This window comes from Jaculus jaculus, chromosome 9, assembly GCF_020740685.1.
Source record: "Jaculus jaculus isolate mJacJac1 chromosome 9, mJacJac1.mat.Y.cur, whole genome shotgun sequence".
In the NCBI taxonomy this organism is placed as follows: domain Eukaryota; kingdom Metazoa; phylum Chordata; class Mammalia; order Rodentia; family Dipodidae; genus Jaculus; species Jaculus jaculus.
Genome location: NC_059110.1, coordinates 115,352,849 through 115,368,195, shown reverse-complemented (window position 1 = coordinate 115,368,195; position 15,347 = coordinate 115,352,849). Strand labels below are relative to the sequence as shown.

At 44.2% G+C, this 15,347-nt stretch overlaps 2 protein-coding genes across 7 annotated transcripts in view; one reads left to right on the top strand and one right to left on the bottom strand.

Annotated features, from left to right (window-relative positions):
* Positions 1-3,337, bottom strand: part of Nbr1 (NBR1 autophagy cargo receptor) — a 37,783-nt gene extending 34,446 nt beyond the window's left edge. For 2 of the 5 annotated variants that reach the window (XM_045159823.1, XM_045159825.1), the window contains exon 1: positions 2,848-3,335. The gene's annotated coding sequence lies outside the window, so the exon portion shown is untranslated. Of the gene's footprint in view, positions 1-2,847 lie in introns of all 5 variants that reach the window. The other 3 variants (XM_045159824.1, XM_004655330.2, XR_006639014.1) reach the window with 3 other exon arrangements.
* Positions 3,338-3,903: 566 nt separating this feature from the next.
* The window catches only part of Brca1 (BRCA1 DNA repair associated), an 85,197-nt gene continuing 73,753 nt past the window's right edge, over positions 3,904-15,347 (top strand). For both annotated transcript variants that reach the window (XM_045159815.1, XM_045159814.1), the window contains exons 1-3: positions 3,904-4,022; positions 6,525-6,623; positions 14,344-14,397. In XM_045159815.1, the coding sequence (XP_045015750.1) occupies positions 6,544-6,623; positions 14,344-14,397 (134 nt within the window). In that variant the 5' untranslated portion in view covers positions 3,904-4,022; positions 6,525-6,543. The remainder of the gene's footprint in view (positions 4,023-6,524; positions 6,624-14,343; positions 14,398-15,347) is intronic.

The window sequence follows — 15,347 nt, the reverse complement described above, 5'->3', positions numbered from 1 at the left end:
AACTTAGGAGGCAGAAGTAGGAAGACTGCTCTGAGCTAGAGGCAAGACTAGAGCTGTACAGTGAGATCCAGATCCAGGTCAGAAAGGGCTAGAGTGAGACCCTGCCTCAGAGGGGAAAAAAACTGGTTTAAGTTGCACAGCAAAAATGTCAGCTTTTAAACAGAGTCAACAATTTTATTTTATTTTTTTGGTTTTTTGAGGTAGGATCTTACTCCAGCCTAAGCTGAGCTGGAATTCACTATGTAGTCTCAGGGTAGCCTTGAACTCACTATGATCCTACTTCTACCTCCTAAGTGCTGGGATTAAAGGTGCACACCCCCACACCCAGCCAACACTTTATTGTGTGTGTTAAGGCAAGGTCTCACTGTAGTCCAGGGCACACACTCTGTAACCCAGGCTGACCTCAACAACTCATTCTGTAGCCAGGCTGGCCTAGAACTCACAATATTGTTCCACTCAGCCTCCTGAGTTCTGCAATTACAGGTATAAACTACCATGCCTGAATGAACACATTTTTAATCTGATCTAGAAAGAGCCAGATTTTGATCCACCTACAAAACATAATAAATGAACAAGATTCAGTCCCAAAAGTTTCCAGTGTCACAGAAAGAAGCCTAAGGGACGGGTTCCAGATACAGCTCTGGCACAATATGAGCCACATAACTGTTAGTCAGTTTACCTATGAGCATCAATTGTTTACTTTGCTTTGACTACCTTACAATGTTATCACAGGACTCCAATAAAAATGCAGTTGAAGCTGGGTGTGGTGGCGCATGTCTTCAATCCCAGCACTTGGGAGGCAGAAGCAGAAGAATTGCCATGAGTTTGAGGCCACCTGGAGACTACGCAGTGAATTCCAGGTCAAACTGAACTAGAGTGAAAACTAAAACAAAAAAGCAGTTGAGGGGTTTGGGGAGCTTGCTCAGTGGTTAAAGGCACATGCTTGCAAATCCTGCTGGCCTGGGTTCAACTCCTTGCCAACCATATAACTTAAGAGGCTGAGGTAGGAGGACTGCTGTGAGTTCAAGGCCAGCCCAAGACTATATAGTGAATCTGGGCTAAAGCAAGACCCTATTTTGAAAAACAAACAAACAAAAAAATTTAATGTGGTTGAGGAGACTAGGAATACAGTATTGTAAAATCTACTGGTATGGCAAATTCAATTCCCAGCACCAAGAAAGATAAGTAGGCAGAAATTCTTTAAAATATGCAAATAGAAAAGCTATCATAGCAAACCAGTCATCAGGACCTTAAAATAACTTTTATAACATATTACACTATGCAAGTATTATTTTAAAAATCTTGTTCTCCCTGAAGATCATGGATTTTTAAAAGTATTTATTTGAGAGAAAGAGGCAGATAGAGAATGGGCACAACCAGAGCCTCTAGCCAGTGTAAATGAACTCCAGATACATATGCCACCTTTTGCATCTGGCTTTATGTGGGTACTGGGGAACTGAACCTGGATCTTTTGGCTCTGCAGGCAAGGGCCTTAACCACTGAGAAATCTCTCCAGTCCCAAGATCATGGATTAAAAAAAAGAAACACAAAAAAAAACTCAATTATTCACATTGTTTCATTACTTTTCTTCACCTAGAGTTAACTTAATCATCAAAATAACATTGGTTTCTAGCACTAATCCCACAGACAACCAGTATTCATATATATGAAACACAATTCTCAGGTTCTTTAAAATTTGGGCAAGATCCCAAAAGAAAATATTTGGGATAATGAGTTAACTGTTTCAGTCTGTCAAAAACAGATATTCTGAAACTTATCCTCACTTTCCAACTTCAAGAAATGTACTTCCACACTTGAAGGGTGCTGGAAAGAACTAATCTTCCTTCCTCTTTCTCAGATTACACAAATGGAAATTAGTTTAGATACTTTGGAGCTCATCCAGTTGATGATCCACCTATGGGAGAAAACAGGAAGTGGGAGAATTCAGCTGGCCAATGTACAGTTCTTCATAACAAAGTGTCTATCTTTCTTTTACTTACATATGAAAATTCTCTCAACCAGGGCATTAATCTTGAACTTGTGGAAATACAAAAGCTTCAGTTGGCTCTGTCTTTTCCTGTAGGATGACTGCCAGTAGTCAGGTAGCTGGGGCCTCAACCATTGGCTTTCATAACTGACATTGGAAGTTTATGCCCTACTGACTCACCTTCACTTGGCAAAAGCCATCTCTTCCTCATGATCGATTCTGGGTTTTTTTTTTTGTTGTTTTTTTTTTGTCTGTTTCAGACTCAACAATACCTTTAATGAAGTCGACCTGGGAACCTGAGTTTTGTTTATCGTCTCCATCAGATCCAGCACAAGCTATCAAATGTTAAAATGTGTAATTTGAAATCTGGGTGTTTTAACAAAAAGGGAAAAGAGTGATTTTTTAATGACGAAGATCAATCTATCTTCAAGAAGGTCTCAAAAAGAGGAGGGGGACTGGAATGAGAAGGATGCTTGTCATTTCTTCTTTGAAGACTTAATCCCAGCTTTCAAGTTACCTTTCCTAGCACTCCATTGTCCCCAAGACAGTGTCACCATTCCTGAAGTCTCTCACTTTATTTGCCTGGGCCCTCTTTTTGTCCTGGGGAATGTCGACCTTCTCTGAACAGAAGCGAGGCGTTTAGAGCCATGGACTCTCCTTTCCTCTGGCAGTGTCCACCTGCCACTGTCGCCCCTCACTAATGTGAACAGATCTCTCGGACGGCCACCGAAGATTGGCTGCCCAGACACGGAAAAAGTCTCCCCTCTGCAGAAGTCTTCCCTTGAACTTCTCCAAACCCTCTGTGAGAGGCGTGATCTTATCCCTCCTCCACACCCCCAGGTAACCGCAGCGAACCTTACCTGCTGTCCGCCCCCGGAGGGCGCTTGCCAGTGGCCGGTGCAGGGGACCGTTCGCTGCCAGCTCGGCTGCTATCCCTGCGGGGTGAATCTAACATGGCGGATAGAGACAGGGCCTAGTCCCATGTTTCTCTGAGTTTTCGACGAAGTGATTGGCTCTGACTATTTGTCCCTCAAAATGTTCTCCCCACCGATTGGCCGGTGTTGCGTTGGCAGGGGCGGGGCAGATGCGATCTGACCCACACAACAATAACAAACACCAGGAGCAGAGGGACGGCTCTAGTGCGCAGATGTGGGCCAGGGCCGGGAGTTCCCCGTCCCAAGTTGATTGGCCGCCCTGGGTTGGTCCCTCAGGTCACTGACCTTGAGGAGCTTTCTACTCGCGGGGCTCGATGGGAATTGTAGTCTTGCTGGGGGCCCGTAGGTTCTTTAGCCTAGTCTCCGCTTACAAGAGATGATGAAAACGTGACACTTCGATCCATAACTGGTTATCCTACGTCACCGCGAGGAGGTCTGCAATCTACTAACTGGGCTGCTGTGAGGACAGTGCGTGCTTCCGGCCTCGGCCGTTCCTTTCTGTAAGACTACAACCTCCGAGGGACTAGGGGCCGGAGGCCGCCTGTTGCGCAGTGCATGCTGGAACTCGTAGTTCTTTCCCGCACCATCCTAGTTAGCTAAACTGCAGACTTCCATTGCCAGGAAAGGGTGGGAGGGAGCAGCCTGCTCCTTAGACTCCTTGAAGTACTACCTGGCGCTCGGGTTCTGACCCTTAGACAGCAACTACTGTGACGTAATAAACCACAATCCCAAGCGAACAGGCAAAGGGGACGGCCCCTAACAGAAAACTCAGAATTTCTCTTCCGTCTCTTTCTAAAACGTCACGCGTGGCAGAATGGATGACCAATCCGGAGCCACGAGAGAGTCTCGGTTTTGTTTTTTTTTTTCTTCTACCTCACCCTTCCGGTGACGTCCGTCGGTCGCGAGCTCTTAGAGGCTGGCACTCGGCGGCCAGCGGCCGGTTTCCGTGGCAACGGAGAGCGCGGGAATTACAGATAGATTGTTCATTGCGACTGCGCGCCGTCGGCGGAAACTCTCTGGCCCGAGGCCAGTGTGGAGGGCTTGGCCAGATCGCAGGGTCCCCTCGCCCGGGAGCGCGGGACGTGTTGCTTTGGGTAAAGGTGAGCGATGTCCTAAGGGGTCCGGGAGGAGGTTGTCAGTGAGCGGCGGGCAGCCGAGGGCGGTCTCGTGAAGGAGAGCAGGGAGGGTGTTGACCGCCGTGGAGAATCCCGTGGACGAAATGAAGCGCGGGGATCCTGACAAGGGGGCCAGGCCGTGAAGTTTGTCGCCAGCGCTCCGAGGAAGAGTGGGAGTCCCGGTTACAGGAACTGGCTTGGTGCCCTGAAGGGCATGCCATGGCTCCGCTGGGAGAAGTGGGGGAAGAATGTGTCTGGGGAGAGCAGCAGACTGGGTGGACTTCGTCGAGGAAGACGCTTGAGAACTGGATGCGCATGAGTTTTCCAGAAGGGACTGAAGGGAAGGACATAGGGAAGCATCTGTAATAATCAGTGAGGCTGTCAGGGACGTGTTTGAGCGGGACCCTGAGATGGAGGCTGTAATTGGGAAACACTAGGAAAAAAGGGGTGAAGTATTAAGTCGTGTTGCTTAATGTTTTTTCTTTTCTTTTTCTTTTTTTTTTTTTTTTTACTTTTGGCGCACTAGGGTCTCAGCCATTGCAATTGAACTCCAGACGCTTGCGCCACCTAGTGGACATATGTAACCTTCCGCTTGACTCACCTTTGTGCGTCTGGCTTATGTGGGATGTGGACAGTCAAACATGGCTCCTTAAGCCTCACAAGCAGGCACCTTAACCACTAAGCCATCTCTCCAGCCCTTCTTTTTTTCAATTTTAGAGACAGGTGTTGCTTTAACTGTTTTGTTTTTGGGGTGGGATCTCACTGTAGCCCAGGCTGGCTTGGAATTCACTATATAATCTCACTGTTTAGACATCTCTTCAGCTTTTTTTAAAAAAAAACTTTATTTTATTTGAGAGAGAGAGAAAGACATGGGGATGGGGTGGGCATACCAGAGGCTCTAGCCACTGCAAACAAATTGCAGACACATGCACCATCTGTGCATCTGGCTTTATGTGGATACTGGGGAATTGAATTGGGAACTTAGACTTTGCAGGCAAGTGACTTAACCACCAAGACCTCATTCCTTTTTTTATTTTTGTTTTTAATATATTTTTTAAAATTATTTATTTATTTATTTGAGAGCGACAGACACAAAGAAAGACAGATAGAGGGAGAGAGAGAGAATGGGTGCGCCAGGGCTTCCAGCCACTGCAAACGAACTCCAGACGCGTTCGCCCCCTTGTGCATCTGGCTAACGTGGGATCTGGGGAACCGAGCCTCAAACCCGGGTCCTTAGGCTTCACAGGCAAGCGCTTAACCGCTAAGCCATCTCTCCAGCCCTGTTTTTAATATTTAATTAAAAATTATTTGAGAGAGAGAAAGAGGCATATAGAGGGGGAGAGAGAGAGAGAATATGAGTGTGCCATGCCAGGGCATCCAGCCATTGCAAATGAACTCCAGATGTATGAGCCACCTTGTTCTTCTGGCTTATGTGGGTCCTGGTGAATCAAACCTGGGTCCTTTGGCTTTGTAGGCAAGTGCCTTAACTGCTAAGCCATCTCTCCAGTCCCCCCTCCTTTTTTTTTTTTTTTTTTTTTTTTAACAGAAACTCACGTAGCTTAGGCTGCCCTTATTTCCCGTCCTGCCTCCACCTCCAAGTGCTGTGGGCTTATGAGCATGTACTACCATCCTGGTTTATGCAGTGCTGGGGATTGAACCCAGGGCTCGTGCATGCTAGGCAAACATTCTCAACCTCTTGAATTTTTAAAAATATTTATTGTAGGGAGGGAGGGAGAGGGAGATAGAGGAAGAGGGAATGGGTGTGCCAGAGCCTCCTGCCCCTGCAAACAAATTCCAGATGCATGTACCACCTGTGCATGTGGCTTTACATGGTTGGTGCTGGAAATTTGATCCTGGGCCATCTGGCTGGTAAACAAGTGGCTTAACTTCTAAGACAACTCTCCAGCCCTGATGTTTGTTTTACAAAGTAGGGTTTTGCTCTGGTCCAGGCTGACCTGGAATTCACTATGGAGTCTCAGGGTGGCCTTGAGCTCATGGTGCCTTGTCTTGTATTTTTTTTTTTTTTTAATGAAAGCTTTTTAGCATTGTTTCCATGGTTAATATAATTCTGAAGCACTCCAGTCTTAAATTTCTCTTATTTAGAAATGACAAGCCAGGTATGGTGTCTGAAACCTATATTCCCAGTACTAGGGAGGCAGAGGTTGTTTGTAAAGTCAAGGCCAACCTGGGCTACATTGTGAGTTCCAAGCTTGCCTGAGCTACAAGAATAAGATGTCCCTGCCTAAAACAAAACAACAAAACACCACATGTTGTGGCACATGACTGTAATCCCAGCATTGGGATAATGATGAAAGGAGTTCAAAGGCATCCTCCAGCTACACTTGCTAGTCTGGGATACATGAGACCTTATCTCAAAACAACCAAAAACAAAGAAAAAGAGAGGAAGAGAGAGAAGGAAAAAGAAAATTGACAGATTTGACAGATAAACTGTTGTATTTAAAATGTGTTTTAAATTTTGTGTTAAAGTTCACTGGAACAGAAGGAAATGGACTTACCTGCAGTTCACTGTGAAGAAGTACAAAATGTCCTTAATGCTATGCAGAAAATCTTAGAGTGTCCAATCTGGTAAGTAGTTTGGCAGCCCATGGAGTTTATTAAGTTTGGGATTTTTTCCCTTATATTGCTGTCCATCATATGAATGAGTAGAAGTGACCTAACATAGTCAACATGGGGTAAAATATAAATGTATTAAGGTCAAACTCCTAGTTTCTGCTTTTTAGAACTGAAGTTCTTTAAGCGTAAAGTACTCCTGGGCTGGAGAGATGGCTCAGTGGTTAAGGCACTTGCCTGCAAATCCTAAAGAGCCAGGTTTGATTCCCCAGTACCCACACAGAGCCTCTTCTCCCCTTCCATTCTCTGCTTTGGTCTTTTAGACTTACAACAGTGGCCTCAGTCATGCAGCATGTCCTCCTTGCCACTGTTTTTGAGCTGTTATACTTCCCTTCCTGTTCCTTCTTCCTATGTTTTTATTCAGATAATTGCATTTGGAAAATATATTTTAAAAAAAAATTCAGTTGCAAGCAGAGAGAGACACACACACACACACAGAGAGAGAGAGAGAGAGAGAGAGAGAGTATTCCAGGGCCTCCAGCCACTACAAATGAATTCCAGATGCATGTGCCACTGTGTATCTGGCTTTAAATCAGATCAGAAGTGGGGAATCACACCCAGGTCGTAAGGCTTTGTGAGCAAGTGCCTTAACCACTGAGCCAACTCTCCAGCCCCCACAATCTTGATTCATATGCTACCTTTTCAAGGCATCTTCAGACAGCCCTATTTGAAATTGCACTGACCCCAACCTATTCCATATTCATTCTCTTTCTCCTTTATATTTTTCTATAACACTTGTTACTATAAGACATACTGTTTCTTCTCTATCCTCACAGAATATAGTCTGATCAAGGACAGTTTTCTTTCTTTTATTTTTTGAAAATGTTTATTTATTTATTTGAGAGCGACAGACAAAGAGGCAGATAGAGAGAATGGGTGCACCAGGGCCTCCAGCCACTGCAAATGAACTCCAGACATGCGCGCCCCTTGTGCATCTGGCTAACGTGGGTCCTGGGGAATCAAGCCTCGAACCAGGGTCCTTGAGCTTCACAGGGAAACTTTAGCCACTATGCCATCTCTCCAGCCCAAGGACAGTTTTCATTATCTTTTATAGTTAGTGTCTAGGTTAAGAAATCATTCAAGAAACTAAAAAGTCAGATGTGGTGATGCACGCCTTTAGTCCCAGCACTCATTAGGCAGAGATAGGAGGATCACTATGAATTTGAGGTCACCCTGAGACTATGTAGTGAGTTCCAGGTCAGCGTGGACCAGAGTGAAACGCTACCTTGAAAAAATCTTTAACAAACAAAACAAAAACTTAGAAAGCCAAGCATGGTGGCACACACCTTCTCAGTAGCACTTTGTTTTGGGGGTACACATTGAAGACAAGACCTTGCTGGTTCAGACAGCCTGGTCTCCAACTGTAGACCCATGTGATCCTCCCACCTTAGCCTCCCAGGTAGCTGAAACCACAGGCATGTACTGCCACACTCAATTCACTTGGCAGTTATTTGTGAGAATTGGCAGTGCTGCCTAGCTTTTTGTGTGCAATTATATAATTTTTTTAAAAATGCTAATTTACTTGAGAGAGAGAGGGAGAGAAGAGAGAAAGGCTGATAGAGTGTGGGTGTACCAGGGCCTTCAACCACTGCAAACAAACTTCAGATGCATGTGCCACCTTCTGCATCTGGCTTATGTGTGTACTGGGGAAATGATCCTGGGTCCTTAAAATTCACCACTATGTCATGTCTCTAGCCTTTTTTTTTTTTCTTTTAATTTAAGAACAATTTGGTAGAATGTATTCCCCCCCCCCTTTTTTTTTTGGTGGTTTGAGCTGGGTTCTCACTCTAGCCCAGGCTGACCTGGAATTTACTATGTAGTTTCAGGTTGTCCTTGAACTCGATAATTCTCCTACCTCTGCCTCCTGAGCTCTGAGATTAAAGGCATGCACTGCTACTCCTGGCTTCCTGGTATTTGTTTTGTTTTTTCCAAACCTAAGCGTAGCTTCCTTTTTCCATGATTTATTCTGTTGGAAGCTGAAGATACAAATATGTAATATGCTGAAAATATTGCCTACTATGAAAAGTGTTTAAAATATTTGAATTACTTTTCTAGTAAACATTTACTCTTATCAGGAGCTAGAAGAGAAACATTTTAATTTTTTTCCTTTTTACTCTTACACTTCCTCCTCAAGATCTTTCTTCAAGTCATTACCTTTTTTACACATGGGAGTTTTCATCTGTTTAAGGTTTGTGTTTATCGTGTGTTTGTATAGCTTGGATTGTGATTGCCATGCTGAAATATAATTATTTCAGAATTGAGTCAGTGGTGAGAACACGAGCCATCTGGTTTCACAGCTCAATCCAAGTTTTCTCTTGCTAAGAATTTTCTTGGATATCTAGCCTGTCTCTGAAATAGTGATTTAGTAGTAAATGAGAATTCTCTGTGTTGTGATTGTTTTTATTCTCACAATAGCCCCAGAAGACTACAAGGATGGATGACTGGAGGAAACAGGTTCAGATAGAATGTGTGGCCCAGGTTCTTCTGCCAATAGAAAGAGAACTGTATTGGAAACCCAGCTTTCTGGCTTAGCCAGTTGTCTTTCTTTTCATTACCTGTGCTTCGTCAGAAACCCTATGATTGAAAGAGTTGTATTACTAAGACTTATACAACAAGCTTTTGTGCCCCAGCTTTCCTTGTGATCCTTTTCTTTCTTTTTATTTTAAGTTTATTAAGTTGAGAGGGATAGAAAGAGAATGGTCGCACCAGGGCCTCTAGCCACTGCAAACAAACTCCATGCACCACTTTGTGAGTGAGTTTGTGAGTTTCTCTAACATGGGTCCTGGGGAATCAAACCTCGGTTTTTTTTTTTTTTTTTGGTTTTTCGAGGTAGGGTGTCATTCTAGCTCAGGCTGACCTGGAATTTACTATGTAGTCTCAGGTTGGCCTTGAACTCACGGTGATCCTCCTACCTGTGCCTCTCAAGTGCTGGGATTAAAGCATGGGCTACGAAGCCCAACAATGATTTTTTTTTTTTTTTTTTGAGAGAGAGCGAGAATGAGCGCACCAGGGCCTCCAGCCACTGCAAACAAACTCCAGACACATGCGCCCCTTTGCATCTAGCTTATGTGGGTCCTGGGGAATTGAACTAGAATCCTTTGGCTTTGCAGTCAAAGGCCTTAACCACTAAGCCATCTCTCCAGCCCCCCCTTGTGATCCTTTTCTAAGAAGCTAAACATTTCATGAAAAGAAAGATATTCTTCCCACACTAGCAGGGTACCTCTCCTTTAATTACCTGCGTGGACTTGACCACCAACTCAGTATATAAACCTCATTCAGAATCAAACTAACAACTCAGAATAGCCAAAAGTTGTCTTCTGATCCAAGCTCCATCTACCCCTGCCTTCTGCATGCCTACTTGATCATTCACTGTTGGCATACAGGCCTATCTGCTACCCAGGCATGGCCCTGCTCATACTTCTGTGCTCCTTCTGTTGGAGTTGATGTCCAGTTGATGCATGGCTTGTTTCCTTACATTACTCAGCTGTCCACCTCCTTAGGGAGGAGCCTGTGACATATTCTCCATGAAAATTCCATGTAAATTTGCTCTGTCTTTTTTTTTTTTTGGTGTGCATGTATATGTGTATGGGTATGCATATTTATGTATGTGTTGGCACATGTGTGGAGGTCACAGAAGAACTTTCTGGAGTTAGTCCTTGTCTTCCACCTTGTTTGATGCAGCGTCTCTTGTTCTTGTTCACTGCTGTGTTTGCCAACTTCCGGCTAGGGTTACAAAAGCACACCATGGCTTATGGCATTTACATGGGGCTGGAGATCCAAACTCAGGCTTGAGCTGCAAATGCTTTACCCATTGAGCCATCTCCCCAGCCCCTCGCTTTTCTTTCTGAAATGGGTCCCATGTTGTCCAGGCTGCCCTGAACTTGCAGTGTAGCCAGGATAACCTCCTGCCTCCACTTTTCAAGTATGAGGATTGTAGGTATACATCACCACACCCAGTTTATGCAGTGCTGGGATCGAACCTAGAGGACTTTGTGCATACTAGCAAGTACCTTAGCAACTGAGGTACACCCTAGCTCTGTTTTTCTTTTTTTTTTCCTTCCTCCCTCCCCCCACTGTAGGGTCTTGCTCTAGCCCAGGCTGACCTGGAATTCACTATGTAGTCTCAGGGTGGCCTAAAATTCACAGCAATACTCCTACCTCTTCCAATACTTCCTCTACCAATACTTCCAAGTGCTGGGATGAAAGGTGTGCACCACCACACCTGGCTGCCCTCTGTTTGTCTTTTGAGACAGTCTCTCAGTGAATGTGGCACGTACTGATTCAGGTAGACTAGCCAGCCAGCAAGCCCCAGGGATCCTCCTGCCTCCGTGTCCCTACTGCTAGAATTGTAGGCATGCATGGCTACTCAGGTTTTTGGGATTATTTTTTTCTGGGTTTTCTTGTCAATTTTATTAATTTTAATTTTTTTTTTGAGAGAAAGATGCAGGAAAAGAGAGAGAGAATGGGCATGCCAGGGCCTCCAGCCACTGCAAATGAACTTCAGATGCACGTGCCACTTTGTGCATTTGGCTTATGTGGGTTCTGGGTAATTGAACCTAGTCTTTGGCTTTTCAGGAAAGTGATTTAACCACTAAGCCATCTCTCCAGCCTTTATTTAATATACTTCAGGGGGGGGGGAGGGAGGGAGGGAGAATGGGTGTACCAGGGTCTTCTAGCCGCTGCAAACTGTAAATATATGCGTCACCTTGTGTATCTGACTTTATGTGGGTACTGGAGAATCAGACCTGGGTCCTTTGGCTTTGCAAGCCAGTACCTTAAACTGCTAAGCCATCTCTTCAGCCCCTTCTTTGGTTTTGTGGTGTAGGGTCTTCCTCTAGCCCAGGCTGACCTGGAATTCTCTATGTAGTCTCAGGGTAGCCTTGAACTCATGGTGATCCTCCTACCTCTGCCTTCCAAGAGCTGGAATTAAAGGCATGCACTACCTCGACCAGCAACATTCATGTTTGACTGATAAATACTTCCCTGAGTCATCTCCCCAGCCCCTTCAATAGAATTTAAAAATGAGGTAACTTGGAAATTTATTCATTAGCTGATAGGCAAGGTGGTACGTGCTTTTAATCCTAGCACTTGGAAGCCAGAGGTAGGAGGATTGCCATGAGTTCAAGGCTACCCTCAGACTACATAGTGAATTTCAGGTCAGCCTGAGCTAGAGCGAGACACTGCCTCCAAAAACAAAACAAAAAAATATAGGTGAAGTGTTATGGCTAGAATTTGTTTTAACTTTTTAGGTGTGTTGAAAAGGATTGACCATTGTTGATAGTTGTTGAAACTGGATGGTGGTACATACATTTCATTTTGCTATTTTATTTGTGTAAATGCATATAATTTTTCATATTTTATAAAATTTATTTTTATTTTTGTTTATTTATTTGAGAGTGACAGACAGAGAGAGAAAGAGGCAGATAGAGAATGGGCACGCCAGGGCCTCCAGCAACTGCAAACAAACTCCAGATGCATGTGTCACCTTGTGTGGGCTTACGTGAGTCCTAGGGAATCAAGCTTTGAACCAGGGTGCTTAGGCTTCACAGGCAAGTGCTTAACCGCTAAGCCATCTCTCTAGCCCCTAATTTTTCATACATTAACAAAGCAGTCCCATGCCCAGAAAATGCTGAGAGGGAATCCAAGAAGAAATTAAGGGGATCCTGAATTTGAGGGCAGCCTGGAGGGCTGGAGAGACAGCTTAGTGGTTAAGGTACTTGCCTGCAAAGTCTAAGGACCCAAGGTTGATTCCACAGTACTATGTAAAGCCAGATGCACAAGAGTTCATTTGCAGTGGTTGGAGGCCCTGACATGCTCATTCTCTATCTGCCTCTTTCTCTCAAATAAATAAATAAATAAATAAAAATAAATTATTTTTTAAAAAGATGGGAGATGGCTTAGTGGTTAAGTGCTTGCCTGTGAAGCCTAAGGACCCCGGTTCGAGGCTCAATTCCCCAGGTTCCATGTAAGCCAGATGCACAAGGGGGCACATGCACCTGGAGTTCGTTTGCAGTGGCTGGAGGCCCTCATGTACCCAGTCTGTATCTATCTGCCTCTTTCTCTCTCTGTCACTCTCAAATAAATAAATAACAAAAACAATTAAAAAAAAAAAAACGAAAACAAATACTAGCAACTACTCTGATGATTCGGAACATATTAAGTAAAATAGAGGTGACATGAACACAAGCACTGCTATAGCCTTAAAAGACCAAAGCAGAGAATGGAAGGGGAGTGGAGGCTCCGCTACTGAGCGACTAGCAGGCAGGTAGCAAATACTGCCGCAATACGCTGGGCAAAATGAAGGCTGGGCCCCATGGTGAGACCTTGGGTTCACTTCCCTCTACTAACCCCCCCCCCAATAAGTTACTACTTAACTAAAAGTGATAAGGGGTGATTCATGTTCCAGGAGATTTGTAACAGTACTCAGGATGCAATTAAAAACTGAATAAACTGAGCATGGTGGCTCACGCCTTTAATCCCAGCACTTGGGAGGCAGAGGTAGGAGGATTACCATGAGTTTGAGGCCACTCTGAGACTATATAGTGAGTTCCAGGTCAGCCTGGGCTAGAGGGAGACCCTACCTTGAAAAAAAAAAAATAGGGGAAGCTGCTATAAAAAAAAATAATAAAAATACCGGGCTTCGTAGCACACACCAAGGCAGAGGTAGGATCACTGTGAGTTCGAGACCACCCTACTCAACCTGGGCTAGAGTGAGACCCTACCTTGGGGGAAAAAATAATAATAAAAATGTTTTAATGCCATCTTATTTTAGTTTAGTGCTTTGAGACAGGGTCTCATATACCTAGGAGGCTTTGGACTTGCTATGTAGTCAAAGGTGACCTTGAACTTTTAAAACATTTTTTTTTTATTTTTTATATTTTTTTAAATTTTTATTTATTTATTTGAGAGCGACAGACACAGAGGGAAAGACAGATAGAGGGAGAGAGAGAGAATGGGCGCGCCAGGGCTTCCAGCCTCTGCAAACGAACTCCAGACGCGTGCGCTCCCTTGTGCATCTGGCTAACGTGGGACCTGGGGAACCGAGCCTGAACCGGGGTCCTTAGGCTTCACAGGCAAGCGCTTAACCGCTAAGCCATCTCTCCAGCCCTAAAACATTTTATTTTTGAGAGAATGGGTGCGCCAAGGCCTTTTAGCCACTGTGAATGAACTCCAGACACGTCTACCCCCTTGTGCGCAAATGCAACATTGCATGCTTGTGTCACTTTGGTGTCTGGCTACTTGGGAACTGAGATTTGAACAAGCATTCTTAGGCATTGCAGGCAAGCGCCTTAACTGCTAAGCCATCTCCAGCCAGACCTTCTACCGCCTTCTCTCTAGTTCTGGGATTGCAGGCATGCACCAGCACTTACTAACAGGCTTTTTACTTTATGGTATTCAAAGTTCTGTTGAGATATAGGCTATGCATTCAAACTAATAGCTGGAAAAAGTTGCAGCAGTTACCTCCTTCTCCCACCCCAGGGTCTCACTGTAGCTCCAGCTGACCCAAAGTTTACTCTCAGGCTGGCCTCAAACTCGCAGCAGTCCTACCTCTGCCTCCCAAGTGCTGGGATTAAAGGTGTGTGCCACCATGCCCAGCTAAAAGTATTTATTTTTTAACATTATTGAGCCTCACTTATTTTCTGTTTATTTCCGCCCCCTCCCCTTACTCTTCTAGTCTGGAATTGATCAAGGAACCTGTTTCCACAAAGTGTGACCACATATTTTGCAGGTAAGTTTCAATGACTTGTGAATCCATTCTCAGTTTCTATGCTTGTTTGTAACAGGAATACCTAGCTTTATAGCATAGTCATTCAAGTGACAGCAACCAAAAATCCACTCCTTCCTAGGGGAGTGCGCATAAGTCATCATAAGTCATTTGAAACCATAGTTGTTGGTAAAGGGTTGACATTGTATAACAAGTGACATATGGTCACTTTGAATAGCTCTGTGTGTGTTTGTGTGTGTAAATGCAGACTGCAAGCAATTGTGTTTCAGCCTCCCCTTTTCTCCTCCCTGTTCATTTCTACATGCCTTTTTATCTTACCCTCTTCAGAGGTTCAGTGTTTGCCTACTTTATGGACCTGGTAAAGATAGGAGTTTGGATATCAGTTTATACCTAGCTTGCTAGACTTTCATAATATTGTATCTGCACTTTTTTTTTTTTTTTTTTTTTTGGTTTTTCGAGGTAGAGTTTCACTCCAATCCAGGCTGACCTGGAATTCATTATGTAGTCTCAGGGCCTTGAACTCAGGGTGATCCTCCTACCTCTGCCTCCCAAGTAGTAGGATTAAAGGCATTTGCCACCATGCCCAGCTTGCAGGTTTTATATTCATAATCAACCAACCACAGGTTGACAATAATCAGGAAAAAAAAATGGTGTTTGCAGTGAACATACACAGACTTTTGTGTTCTTTTCATTTTTTTTTTAAGCAGTACAGTCTAGTAACAGTATAATTTTACATTATATTAGGTACTATAAATAGACTAAAGAGGATATAAAGGATATGGGAAGATATGCAGAAATATGATATTATTTCATGTAAGGAATTAGAGCATCCATATGTTTTGGTCTGTTGACATTGTAAATGAACCACTTTTCGCAGGCAAGTGCCTTAACCACTAAGCCATTCCTCCAGCCCCAAATGATATTTTATTTATTAGGAAGAGAGAGAATGGGCA